Source organism: Thunnus thynnus, chromosome 1 (assembly GCF_963924715.1).
Source record: "Thunnus thynnus chromosome 1, fThuThy2.1, whole genome shotgun sequence".
Classification (NCBI taxonomy): domain Eukaryota; kingdom Metazoa; phylum Chordata; class Actinopteri; order Scombriformes; family Scombridae; genus Thunnus; species Thunnus thynnus.
The window spans coordinates 24,576,920-24,590,402 of record NC_089517.1 but is presented as its reverse complement, the minus strand read 5'-3'; the positions used below and the strand labels follow the sequence as shown (position 1 = coordinate 24,590,402).

Sequence of the window (13,483 nt, the reverse complement as noted above, 5' to 3'; positions counted from 1 at the left end):
TAATTCATCTTTTAAAACATCATTCTTCTGCTATTGTTTCACCTTTTAACTGCACTATTAGGAGGCTGTAGGACTCCCTGCAGCATATTATTGGCCGTGAGATGAAATCCTTTGACCTAAAAGAAACTGACCTTCTCAGTAACAAATAAAAACTGCTATAAAGAGCCAGAGCATGTGAAATGTTCTCAACAGAAGGGTTGTATTCTTCACATTAAGTGCAAACATGAATGTTACAAAAATGTACAATGAATAAGTTTTTACAACGCAGCTGAAGATGTGCAGTCCAACCAAAAGAGTGTGTTTATGACACATTTTTATTGTATCTTTGTACACATTACTTTGAGTGTGAGACACAAACCGCGAATGCCAATGAAAGACTCCAGAAACTTACCAAGGCAAAGATGAGCCTCGCAGCCAGACGGACTGAGTCAGTGGGAATTCTGGGTAGGAGGCTCTGCAGACATTTACACTCTCTCTTATGGCCAGACCATGCTTGTTTCTGCAGGAGACAGGCATTTCAACAAATTGACACACACACACACACACACACACACACACACACACACACACACACACACACAAACATACACACGCACACACCCGTGCACACTATACCTGGCAAGTGATATTGCAGTAGCGAGCCATCTTGCACTGGGAACACCTCAACAAGGTCTCACGCCTAGACAGAAGAACAGACAAAAAGAGTTCAATTCTGCACAGATTGTCCATCCATTGATTTCATGCAGAGACATCTGGCACACAAAACCGTCAGTGAAAAGGATTCAGAGGCTGATTCACAGTTATCAGAAAGCTCTCCAGGCCAGAAGTAGGGAAATATTTTCTCTGGAAGTGAACGACTCAGTGAGCTGGAATGGGACCAGCATTTTAGATTTCTGAAATCAGTGATGTCAGACATTCATTTCTCTTGCACCATTTTATTGTTTGAATAAAACCTGTTCCCCTGCTCCAAATACAAAACAGTTCTGGTCATAGTTAAGCTGCTACATGACCAAATAGATGCACATATCCACCCAAGCATGCTTTCCTGTCAATGTCTTGACCTTTTCCCTTGTAAGGACCTTTGCTATTTGCTATATTAAGCTGATTGTGTGTATCTATTATCTAGTTTTATCTACCTAATTCCAGATTGTATTCTAAGAGCAATATATTAGATAAACTTTCCTCACTGTCACAGGCTGTTAGCATCATGGTATGTGCTTGAGCGCCCATGTGCGTTTGCCGTGTGTCCAATAGAGGTGTTTATGCTTGGTTTTTCTTGCGCTAGTGTGTGTTGCCTGCCTCCAAGGTCTGCTGTGTTTCTCAGAATGACACTGCTGTCCTTTCCGGTTTGCCTGTCAGTCTGATTACAAGCCAGGGCTCAGCAGTGTCTGCCTGCTTCACGTAGCCAATTACAGCCAGTAGAAAGTGCACCACTAAAATACACACACATATACACACACACACACACACACACACACACACACACACACACACAAGACAAGATCTGAGTCAAAGGAACTTTCAGGAACAGTGTGTGCCTGTGTGCCTGTGTGTATGTGTGTGTGTGTGTGTGCAGAGGCCAGTATGATGCATACAGAGATTTACATAGGCATTGTGCTTACAATATATAATATTGCAGCAGGGTTTTGGGGCATTTTCCCCTAATTAGATACTTGAGATGACAGCAGATATTAACTGATCTTTATGTGGGTTAAGTTCAAATAAATAATAATAAAAACTAAACACATAAATGAACTCAGGTGCTTTAACAGCCACAAATTAATAAATTAATGTCAAATAGAGACTTAAAGTAATGACCGAAAATGTGTAGATATCAGCCGGACAGTAAATAAACCTTTATTTATATTGATTGTTCCGTAGATTTATTCCTTTTACCTGAATGCATTTTGACCTGGCTTATGATTATTTTTTAAACTTACATAATCCTTTGAGATGATATTTGCTCTCTCTCTTTAAAAATCAGATTTCAATATGGCAGAAAGGAGACAGATAGATAAATACGGGGAGACAGTGAAGGAGGTGACATGTGACAAATGTCCCCAACTGCAATCGAATCAAGGACATCGTGATCTCACGGTATGTGCCTCAGACCACAAGAGGATGGGGACGCCACACAAATCGAGCTTTTAAGTCTACAACCTTGACTCTCCCCTACGTATGAACAGATTTTTGGACCGTGTGTCTGTACAGGTTGTTAATCTGATTTTACAGTTTTTCTGGGCTTCACTGAGGCATGTTTGCTAGATGCTCAGTCTCACAATTTTTATTCCATCTTATATTTAAAGTCGCTGTAATTCCGATACCTAAGTACAAAGAACAACTGACTTCTCACAATGTTTATCACCTTACATTTAATTTTGTGTGTGCGTAAAGTTTTTTCTCACTTTCTTCTAGTGTCATTCCAGCATTACAGCATACAAGCATAGGAGGAGTCAGGCTTAGTGGAAGAGCCCGAGGCTTGTTTGGGCATGAGCTCATATACAGAAAGATGTCACTCTAGTTGGTTTAACATATGATATGAGAGAGAGAGAGAGAGAAAGAGAGAAAGACAAAATGATAGCATTTTGCTAATTAAATCTGACAATGGATGGTTTTATGAGCTTAGGCACACAAAATGAGGTAATGGAGAACATGTTATGATGGATGTAAATACATTAGCCCAGGGCTTATCACACTGAATATGGGACATTTGATTAGATTGGACATAATTATGAATGCTGTAGATGACATTATAAGAACCTTAAAGGCAAAAGCAGGCATATAATATGAACATACACAGATCTGACAGAAGGCTGTTGCCTGTCAATGTTAACGACAGAAGTTAAGTGTTTCCTATGACCGTCTATCAGTGTGTGACTAGACCGGACTGTTGTATTTGGCTCAAGAACCCTACAGACTTTGACAAATTTCCAAAACACTTATTTTCTGTTCTCCTCACCCTCCTAGTTTCTATAATTCACAGCCTCCCTCTCCGTCCATCTCATCTTGTCCTCCCTTTCCTGTGTTCAAACAATCTTGTTATGCCGCTGTGTCCTATTTGCTTTGACCTTTCCAGACTGGAACCTGGAGGTTCATGAAAACACAGCTATTCTTGTCATGTTGAGATCTAACAGAAACAAGGAAGCCACCCACATGTTAAAAAGAAACACATGCCTCCAGCATGAGACGCAAAGCAATAACAACAGATACGACCAGCCCAGACCTAAACACAGCCAGGTCCTGCGCAGCTTCAACAGATGAACTGTGAACATAACTCAGACACTAAAAGTTTGGTCACATCACAGGCTGCCAGCTGCAGGAAGTCCATCACTAAGAGGAAGACTGATGCTGACCACGACCCCCTTTCCAGTTCTTTACTTGTTCCCCTGTAGCTTAACATTGTGGGAAATGTTGACATAGTTATGTTGACATGCCGACACAGTCACACTGTATGTTACTGTACATGTCGTTTGATATCTGGGAGATTTCCAACATCCACTATGGGTTGAACATGGACGGTATCTGTTAAAAATCAGTTTTAAAATGAATTTCATCATGAAAATGGAATCCTGCAGAAACGTAACTATTGTGGCATTCATTTTTATTAACTATTGGAACAGAAAAATATCATTAAATGCATCAAGGAGCTACAATGTAATGGTGTTTGACTTTAACGTGCATAAACATGTTTGTGGGCATCCATGCTGACGTAGTGTTTGTAATGCTAAAGCAATGCCATGAAGAAAACAGCACGTCATTGAAAAGCTGAGAGGCGTCACACACAATATTCAGAGCAGAGCATATTCAGTGAAAAACTCTCAAAATAACAATTTTGTTTTACATTATTTGTATATAAACGTTAACAAATGTCTATCCTATGTTTATTACCTCCTCCAGTGAAGATAAAGAGTGAGTGTTTTCTTCCTTTTCGGCCTCTTTGTCTGTTGGAAAGAAATCTTGTATATCTAATAAAGTAATTAATTAATTCTTATGAATCACTGTATGAAGGTCGGTCATGAGGCAAGCAAGAGATTATTCACTTTGACAAATATTGTAAAACTGGCACTTGATGAGTTTAATGACTGTACATTATATTAATTTACAGCTCTTCCCAAATGTCTTCACTCAGGTCTAATCTGTGCAAAGCTGGCAGCCAAAACCATCCATCTAATCAGAGACACATCTCTGAAATCACTGAGACTCTGAGGGTTACCAATATTTTATGACATCATTTATAAAAAGTTTAGGCAATCTGATGATATACAGAGAGATAATAAAAAAACTGCCAATAGTCAGAGATTTCGCCATACAGTTTATATTGAGGTATCTATCCCTTAAGGGCACTGCAGTTCAATAATGTATGTATATATAGTTTCTAAGCCACGTTAATGCACAGTTGCACCGCAGCAACTGTTGTTATGGTGACCGCCTCCGGGCTGATAAGCTCTCAGCATTTATAGGGTATCCACTCAGACACACATGCACACACACACGCACACACACAGAGTACACATCACTGTATAGATAATATTCACATGATTCAGGTGTTCCAGCAGGACTGTAGAGGAAATATCTTGGCTAAACATAATTGAATATTTACTCTCTGTAAGGGGCTGTGCGAGACTTGTGAAAACAAATATTTTCACTCTTTGCTTACTGCATGTAGCAGAGACGGATGGAAAATGTGTAACACTGACGTTGACTACAACTTGCCGCTCGATTTGGAGGCCATCTGAAATATATGTGTGTGTAGTTCTGCTGATCAACATCACTATAGCTCAACAACAACAAAAACAACCACAACAAAACTGTCTTTCTTTTTATAGAAATATCCCATAGTCCAACAGTTCAACCAAAGTGTTCATTCAACTGACTGCTCACTGCTCTTTATTTGGGATCAGCAAACATGATACACCCACACACAATCTGTTCACTTCACACACACACACACACACACACACACACACACACACACACACACACACACACACACACACACACACACACACACACACACACACACATTACTTCATGATTCAAATACACAGAGACGACTCTGCTCTGGCCTCTAGGCAAGAACCAACAATAGTTGAGGAACGTACACTGCTACATACAGTATGATACACACACTGATTTAATGTAGTCCAAATATAGATGAGGTCAGTGACAACAGAGCAGAAAGGATCAAAACAGGAAAAGACAGCGAGAGAAAACAGAAAGATATAAACTTCAGTCTCCTTCAGGTCGTTAGCATGCAACTGTGATGAACACAAAACTGTAATTTCTTGTTTAAGGATTACTCATTTTCATACAGATTTTTATCATCCCTCCCTCCCATGAAGCACATCGGTCTCATCTTCTGTCATGTTCTTTTATTATGTTCCCTTTTTTCCTCTGTCATCTCCCTCCCTCTCTTCATCCTTTTCTCTCTCTCTCTCTCTCTCTCACTTTCTTCCTCGCTGCTTTTTTTCTCTCTCTCATTCTTCTCTCTCTGTCTCTCTGTCAGATGTTGTGTGAAGTGATGGTCCTCTGGATGGCAGGTCCATGGTTGGACTGCGGGCACAGTAGGAAAACTCATGAATAACATTAGATGGGTTTCATTAGGAACATGCAGACTGGCTGAATTAAAAAAAATCAGACACTCTTTCTCTTTCCCTGAGCAGCCGCCTCCTCTTCCTCTCATTGTCATACTCTCTTCCATATTTTGTTTTTCCCCCCCTGACATTCTCACTGTGGCGTTTCTTTCCTTATTCTCTTTCATTCTGATATCTCTACACACAATTTATTGAATTGTTCTGATTACAAAAATGAACACACTACCAACACATGCAGGGTCAGAGTATCAGGATTAAACGATCAGAAAATGTATGAACAACTACATGGATTATCAGTTAATACTTTAAGTCCTGTATGTCTCTAGCAAAAATGGCAAACATTTGCTGGCTCCAGCTTCTCCAACGTGAGGATTTCCTGCTTTTCTCTGTATTGTATCATTGTAAACTGAATATTTGTGGGTTTTTAACTGTTGATTGGAAAAAACAAGCAATTAGAAGATGTTGCCTTCCATTTTGCACTTTTTTCTGAAATTTGATTAACTAAACGATTAATCAGGGGAAAAAACATCCAAACATTAATTGATACTGAAAATAATTATTGGTTGCAGCCCTAATCAAGATCACTGTGTTTATTTCTGAAGTGGAACGTCTTGTGTTTCCTCACTCCACACCACCAGACACAACGCAGCCTCACTATCTGCAAGGAACATGATAACTTTTTCTACTGTAGAGAGGTTGATTATTTAATTGCATCTTATTTTGTTCAAATTATAATTTTACCACTACACAAATTTCAGTGTATTTTGTAAATACAGTTATAAAAGGCGGAACTGCATTTATTCATATATTTACAATTTAACAAGTTTTAAATGCTGTGTACGCCCACACAGATGTTTTCACTAATTTTAGCTGATTAGACCTCCTCTCAGGACTGTGTGGGCGGGTGTTAACTGTGTTTGATAGACATCTCCCTCACTCCCCTGTTGGCTTTGGTGCACCTATTAGGGCGGGACAAATTACACCTGTATCATTCTTATTAGTCCATCCTTAAGAGTCCAGTGACCTAAATCGCTGCATAGCCCCAACCACTTTCAAACAGAACAGAGATCTAATCAGCCAGAATAACTTCAAACACCTGCAGGCCCGAGGGAGTCCAGGACCTTTAAAAAGAAACATTCTGTGAGTTAAATGAGATATTACAGTCAGTGAAGTACTGAGGAAAATCAAATTATAACATTTTTATGGGCTCATGCCTAGTGCGCACATACTCGTGTATTGTGCTTCATTTTTTTAACCTTTATGTGACCTCACAAATAAGCTAATCTTTGAATTGTGCAAAATGTCAAACATGCAGTCATTATCAGCCCAAGAAAAGAAGATTTTTTTTTTAAACATAAAAGGCTTTGTGCAGGACATAGATGATACGACAGAAATGTGCAAGGAAAGGAAATGAGGCACAGAGTGGAAGCACAGCAGAGAAACACAAAAATAGAGAAGCAAGAAGAAGAAAGGACATGAAACCTGTCACTAGACAGTGGATGAAGTGCGATGGATTGACTGTAAAATGCTAGTTTTCTGCATTGATATGCAAGAGCATGGATGTGTGCACTTGCATGTGTGTATAGGTGGTCAATTCTGTTAAGTCTATGCTATCAGACACCTAATTAGGCCTACCTCAGCATGTCTCTGTTGGTGTGTGTGTGTGTGTGTGTGTATGGCATGGTAATTAATTTCCCTTGAGTATTGGCTGCTGTGCTGTAGCCATGAGAGCGAGTTAGATCTGTGTTCGTGTGTGTGTGTGTGTGTGTGTGTGTGTGTGTGTGTGTGTAAGTGTATGTTAATAATTAGTGGGGTCCTCTTTTCTGGGTTGTCTGGTCGTGCCTGAGTGAATTTTCTCATTTCCAGGCTGAGTAGCTAACACAGCATGGTGTGACTCACTCCCATATGACAGCTAATGGTGTGCGAGTACATGTATGTAAAGTAAATTACTAACAAACATCAATATAAATCTACTGCTAGATTCCCAGATGACTTCAAAATGCTTGAGGAACACCTACCACGCCACGATTTGAGTTTGAAACAATTGAGGTTATCTGTTAGAAATTGAACTGTATTTTCAGCCTTCACATGCTTCATAGAAACCTGTTTCCACTGCTGCACTGAAGTCAATCGTGGAGACAACATGAAACAGGTCCTTCTCAATACTGTTTGACAAATTAGCTCTTCTATTCCTAGCACAGAGCCTCTCTTTGTCAGCATTGCCACGTTATCACAAAGTGACTGAGAGATAATGTAAGATTTAGGTACAAAACAAGAAATAACAAACACTACTGCCATCTAGTGTTGCTACATCTATTAATACCTAAACCACTCTGTACACTGCCTGCGTCCACAGCACAGCTATAGCGACACATCCTCACATGAGCATAACTCTGGGTTTAGTGGAGATTGGTGAGTGGCATGTAAATCACTTCTGTCAGTGTCTGTGTGTGTGTGTGTGTGTGTGTGTGTGTGTGTGTGTGTGTGTGTGTGTGTGTGTGAGTAAGCCAGAGAAAGAAACGCCAGCTGTGCTGCATCTACAGCCGTCTTCAATCCCTTGCTGAGTTCTTAATGGTTATTTAGAGGGTGATTCATTGACACCTGAGGGGACTCATATTGGACGAGTCTTCTTATGGCTTTATTATCATGATGATGGCAGTACATGCGCGCACGCACACACAAAATAGGGCCTAAGGGGAATATCTACCCTTGAAAAGAAAGAGTACTTTTTGGTTTTTGTACTGTCTAAAGCCTTAAATAAAGCTTTTCAGAAGACATTAGTTTCTCCAGTGTAGGTTAGGTCATTTCTAAGGTAATAAGCTTTATTTGTGGAGCTTTAAATAATTTTTTTCACAAAGTTCTGTATATTAGGTAGGACATTAAAACAGAAAATTGATAAGATAAATTATATATATTAATGTGATAAAAACAGGATGGAACAAAAGCTGAAATTTGAACAGATACACACACAAAATGCAAAAACAGACTATTTTATGTGTAGTTAAGTATAAGAGATCAATGTGTGTTGGAGCTCTGTCATGTAGTGTCTTGAAGGTGATACAATAATCTATTCTAAAACATAGTAGGACCCGGTGTAAGGAGAATAAACTGGGAGAAATCTGAGCAGATGTGGTTTGATCTGAGTTCAAAGCCTGACAGCTGAATTTTGAGCAACCAGAATTTAAATTTGAGTGAGTTATACGAGTAAAAAGAGAATTAATGTGAGTGGGCTGTAATAAAGGCATAAATAACATTCTTGGTATGCTGAAATGAAACGGTGGGTCTGAACTTTGCTATATTTGCTAGATAAAAGAGGCAGAACTGAGCCAGTTTTGTGATATGCTCATTGAAATGCAAACAAGAATCCACAAAAACCCAAAACTCTGGGATACAGGCGCCACATGGCTCCATACAGAGCCCAGTGTTTGTCAAACAGCTTTAGGATACCAACCACTGATAAAACTGTCTTATCAATATTTAACTGAAAAAAGTAAACTCATCCAGATTGGTCATGGACACAGTGATTCTAATCTTTTCTGAAGGGGTCCATGAAATCAAAGACGTCGTATGTTAGTAATTATATCTCAGACGTCATTCAGAAGACTAATCCTGTCCACACAGGGCTTAAATTACAGTTCAGTCTGTTTCAATTCATCTTGGGTTTTCTGCTTTTAGGTTTGACAGAGACATTAATGCTCACAGATAACAGATGCACTTTCTTATGATCAGTGAAATAAATTCTAATGTGAACAAACACACACAGGAGGTTTTCCACTTGCTGGAACAATCCATTAACTTTCACTAATTATATTGCAGTGAGCCTCAACCCTTAACCTCTAATCCCTCACCCCCTAAACAAAAAAATGCATCCTCTTGTGGACTACATTCAACTGTTCTTGTGAAGACCCGGGGTCCTCACAAGTAGAGTTAAAAACGACACACACAGATGTTTTTGCTTGATGAATACCAAGCATTACACACATGGGGAGGCGTGTTCGCAGTATGCTCAAACAAGAATTTACAGCAAATTACTTGGTTTGCAAATGATACAGCTGTGTGTGTGCGTGTGTGTGTGTGCGTGTGTGTGTGTGTGTGTTTGTGTTTTCCCAGCACCAAGCTGTTTGGATACACCTGTGTATCTAACTGCAGGAGGCAAGAAGGAAAGATGGGAGGGAGATGGAGAACGAAGGGGAGGAGGAGAAGGACGAGTGAGAAGCAGATGTAGGCAAAATAATCTACATCAGGAATGAGGCAAGGAGAGAGAGAGATAGATAGATAGAGAGAGAGAGAGAGAGAGAGAGAGAGAGAGAGAGAGAGAGAGAGAGAGAGAGAGAGAGAGAGAGAGAGAGAGAGAGAGAGAGAGAAGGAGCAGAGGCAGGTGGGAGGAAAAATGTATCTAAATGATGAGAGATGAAGAGATGGAGGAGGAAAAGGAGGAACAACAGGAAGAATGAGGAGAGAGGTAAAGCAGATGGAAAGAAAAGCTGTGGAAGGAGGAGAGAAAGGGAGGAAAACAGAGGCGCCAGAGGTAGCAGATGGGAGAATAAATCGAGAAGAGGGAGCCAGTGAGATGAGGAGGAGGAGGAGGAGGAGGAGGAGGAGGAGTGCTGACTTGCCTTTTGAACTATTTCCCTCCTCTCGTCTCCTCGTGCTCCTCTTTCTGTAGGCTCGTCTAACTGCATCCAAAGTAGCAATCTGTATGCTTCATACACTGCTGCATCAACACACTCTTATCAATGTGTGTGTGTTCTGTATATGCAGAAGCAAGAGTGTGTATGCGTAAGCGAGAGATAAAATATGTTTGAAAAAGAGTGAGAGTGTGAGTGAGTGAGCGAGAAAGGAAGAGACGTTCAGTTGGAGAATGAACTGAGTGAAGTATTCAAACACTGCAGTTTGTAAAAAAAAAAAAATATATATATATATATATATATATATAGAAAGAGAGAGAAACAATGTGTGTGTGTGTGTGTGCATTTGACGAGGATGATGTGTGTGTAAAAACGGTGAAGAGTTCTCTAAAGGTGTGTTCAGACAGTGAAGTGAATTTTAGATGTAGTGTAGCTGCAAACAAAAATCAATGGAAGGACGAGAGTGGGCGCACACAGGCTCTAGGTACTGTGAATTGAGGAGAAGGCGAGTTGACTAAAGTTTGTTTTCAAATTTTTTCAAATTGAGCAAAGAATGTGTTGCATCTATGAAACCGCTTCATAAACATGCAGAGATAAAAGAAGAGGCTAGATGGAAATAACAGACAACTGGAGATCCTGGTGACTTCTGAGAACAGTCGGTGTGTGAGCTGTGATGTAAATAAACACATCACACAGTCAGTGCGCATGTGGCTGTCAAGCTGAAGCTAACATCTGTAAAGTTGGCATGTCGACTGTTATATATATGAACAAAACGGCATCAAAAGTCCAACAGAGACATAAATTCGCTTCACATTCTACCCTAAACACATAAAAAATACTCTGCTGTGATTAATAATTTGTGTCTGATGTGATTTTTCCATAAGAAATGTTCAATTAGCTGGTTAGAAATTTTTCATATGACTGTCTCCATTAAAAATCCAGAAGCTATGAATGTGCAAATAATGTTCATTTTCAGAAGTTTAACTGCTGGACACAAGATGTCTCCTACTCCACTGTAAAGTCAGTTCTCAGTATTTGTGTACTGGAGGCTTCAAGTTTCCACATCACACCTGGCTTCAAACTAGTTGAGATGTCACAAATCCTGCTCGTAGGTACACACCTACCTAAAGGACAAGGCTGCTGCTTTTCTATATTCTTCTTATTCTCAACAAATCTCGTGTGCAGAACCAAACAAACAATGAATTCATCCTACTTACAAGTATTATGCATGTATCAAAGTCCTATTCCTCTGTGCCGTAAACGTCCATCGTTGTCCAAAGACTATTAAAAACACATCAATAAGCCACATCGTTGCACTGGGTGACATGTTTCTTCATCCCTGAAGACACCTCTTGACTTTGTACTAGTGGCGGGTTACTATCTTATCGCTATTTTTACACTTTGGAGCCGTTTCTAAACAAATTACCATAGTCACTGTCTTCAGGGTTGAAGGAACATGTCACCCAGTGCAGCAGTGTGACTCACCGACGTGTTTTTAATAGTTTTTGGACAAGAATGGAGGTCTATGGCACAGAAGAATAAGATATATCAGGCTTTGGATACACACACAATACTTGTAAGTAGAATCAGTTAATTGTTGGATTGGCTCTGCACATGAGATTTGTTGACAATAAGAAAAATATAGGAAATTTCCAGCCTTATCCTTTAAACACTTTCAGGAGATGAATGTGAAAATGACCTTCTAGTGTCAAACTCTGCGCATACATCATTCTGCTCAAAAGGCATCATCATGATGTGTGAGCTTTGCCTCATTAACTGAATCCTTGTTTTTATTTCTCGTAAGTTCAGCTTTCCCTCTATCAGGCACTTACATCCAGCTGGAATGAGAACAAAACTCTTGAGTCAGCTGTCTGTCAATATGTTTTTATGTTCTCAGAATTAACAAAGACCCTTTGGAAACTAGATGATCCGAGTTTGAATCAAAAGCTTCTCTCTATAAATAAGACATATGTTTCAAATATTTGTTTTTCGAGTTTGCACTCTTCTGCAGTGTGTTTCTGTGTGGTCCAAAGAGACAGTGAGTGAGATATTGGTGTCAAATATAAAGACTGACAGAGATAATATCACCCTACCCCCTAGCCTAACACACACACACACACACACACACACACACACACACACACACACACACACACACACACACACACACACACACACACACACACACACACGTAAACACAACCTGACAGCAGAGAGAAATACATCTAACTTCTTCTTTGGTCTGTCAAAACCAGAGAAAAACCCATCAAAGCTGTTTGTGTGTGTGTGTGTGTGTGTGTGTGTGTGTGTGAGTGTTTGATGTGTATGTGTGTGCGTTTGATGCGTTATCTGTCCAACGGAGACGATGTGTCGTCTCTCTTCTATTTCCATTTTTCTCTGGAACATCCTCTTCTTTCTAGCTCAGTTTCAAGGTGAATCTTTATCTGTCACTGTGACGGAGATTCAGCCTCTCAGGTTGTGTGCAAACAGTTCCAGCTGAAACACTTTGCACATTACAAGTTACTCATTGGCTTTCATTTGAACTGTAAAAACAACATGCTCGGACGGCAGTTTTGCCTTGCGGGGCTCAAGTGCTTTGACCTGCGTTACTGCTCGATGATGTAAAACAAAACGGCATCTTATTCTGTTTTCTTCTTTGCATTTCAGCGATGCACACACACACACACACACACACAAACAGCTTTGATGGGTTTTTCTCTGGTTTTGAACAACCAGAAACACAACCAGGAACTAACAGCAAATGTCAGAGGCAGATGTACAATAAAGAGAATACAGTTCTCACACCACCCTCATTTGATTTACTGTTTTCACCATAGACACACTTTTTCAAAAAATTTTCACTCCAGATGTTTTGAGTTTTTCAGTTTCTTTTTCAGCTGTAAATGAAACCCAAACCTCCAAGTCACTTGTGTTATTTTACATAGAAACCCTCACTGACTGATGCCTCAGTGACCACCAGTGCTGCAAGAGGGCCACAAAAATCTTTACACAAATAACAGAAAACACAGCTGACGTGAAATCACATGTGGGCAGAATAAAAGGATGAACATTAATGGACAAAATGTTGCGATACAGAGCTTAATATGCATGAGACATCCAATAAAAGATAAATTATCACTGATAAACTTCACTCAGACTTCAGGAATACGCAATCAGTGGAAGCAAGCGGCTTGAAGCTGAAGCCAATGGAGAAGTATCTTAAAATGCAACGCCACCGATGGTCACTAGATGCTGGCTCCA

The 13,483-nt window shown here is 39.9% G+C and overlaps 1 protein-coding gene across 2 annotated transcripts in view; it reads right to left on the bottom strand.

Annotated features, from left to right (window-relative positions):
- Positions 1-13,483, bottom strand: part of smyd3 (SET and MYND domain containing 3) — a 90,936-nt gene that overhangs the window by 69,741 nt on the left and 7,712 nt on the right. For both annotated transcript variants that reach the window (XM_067592449.1, XM_067592454.1), the window contains exons 2-3: positions 616-679; positions 392-499 (exon numbers count right to left, since the gene is read on the bottom strand). In XM_067592449.1, the coding sequence (XP_067448550.1) occupies positions 392-499; positions 616-679 (172 nt within the window). The remainder of the gene's footprint in view (positions 1-391; positions 500-615; positions 680-13,483) is intronic.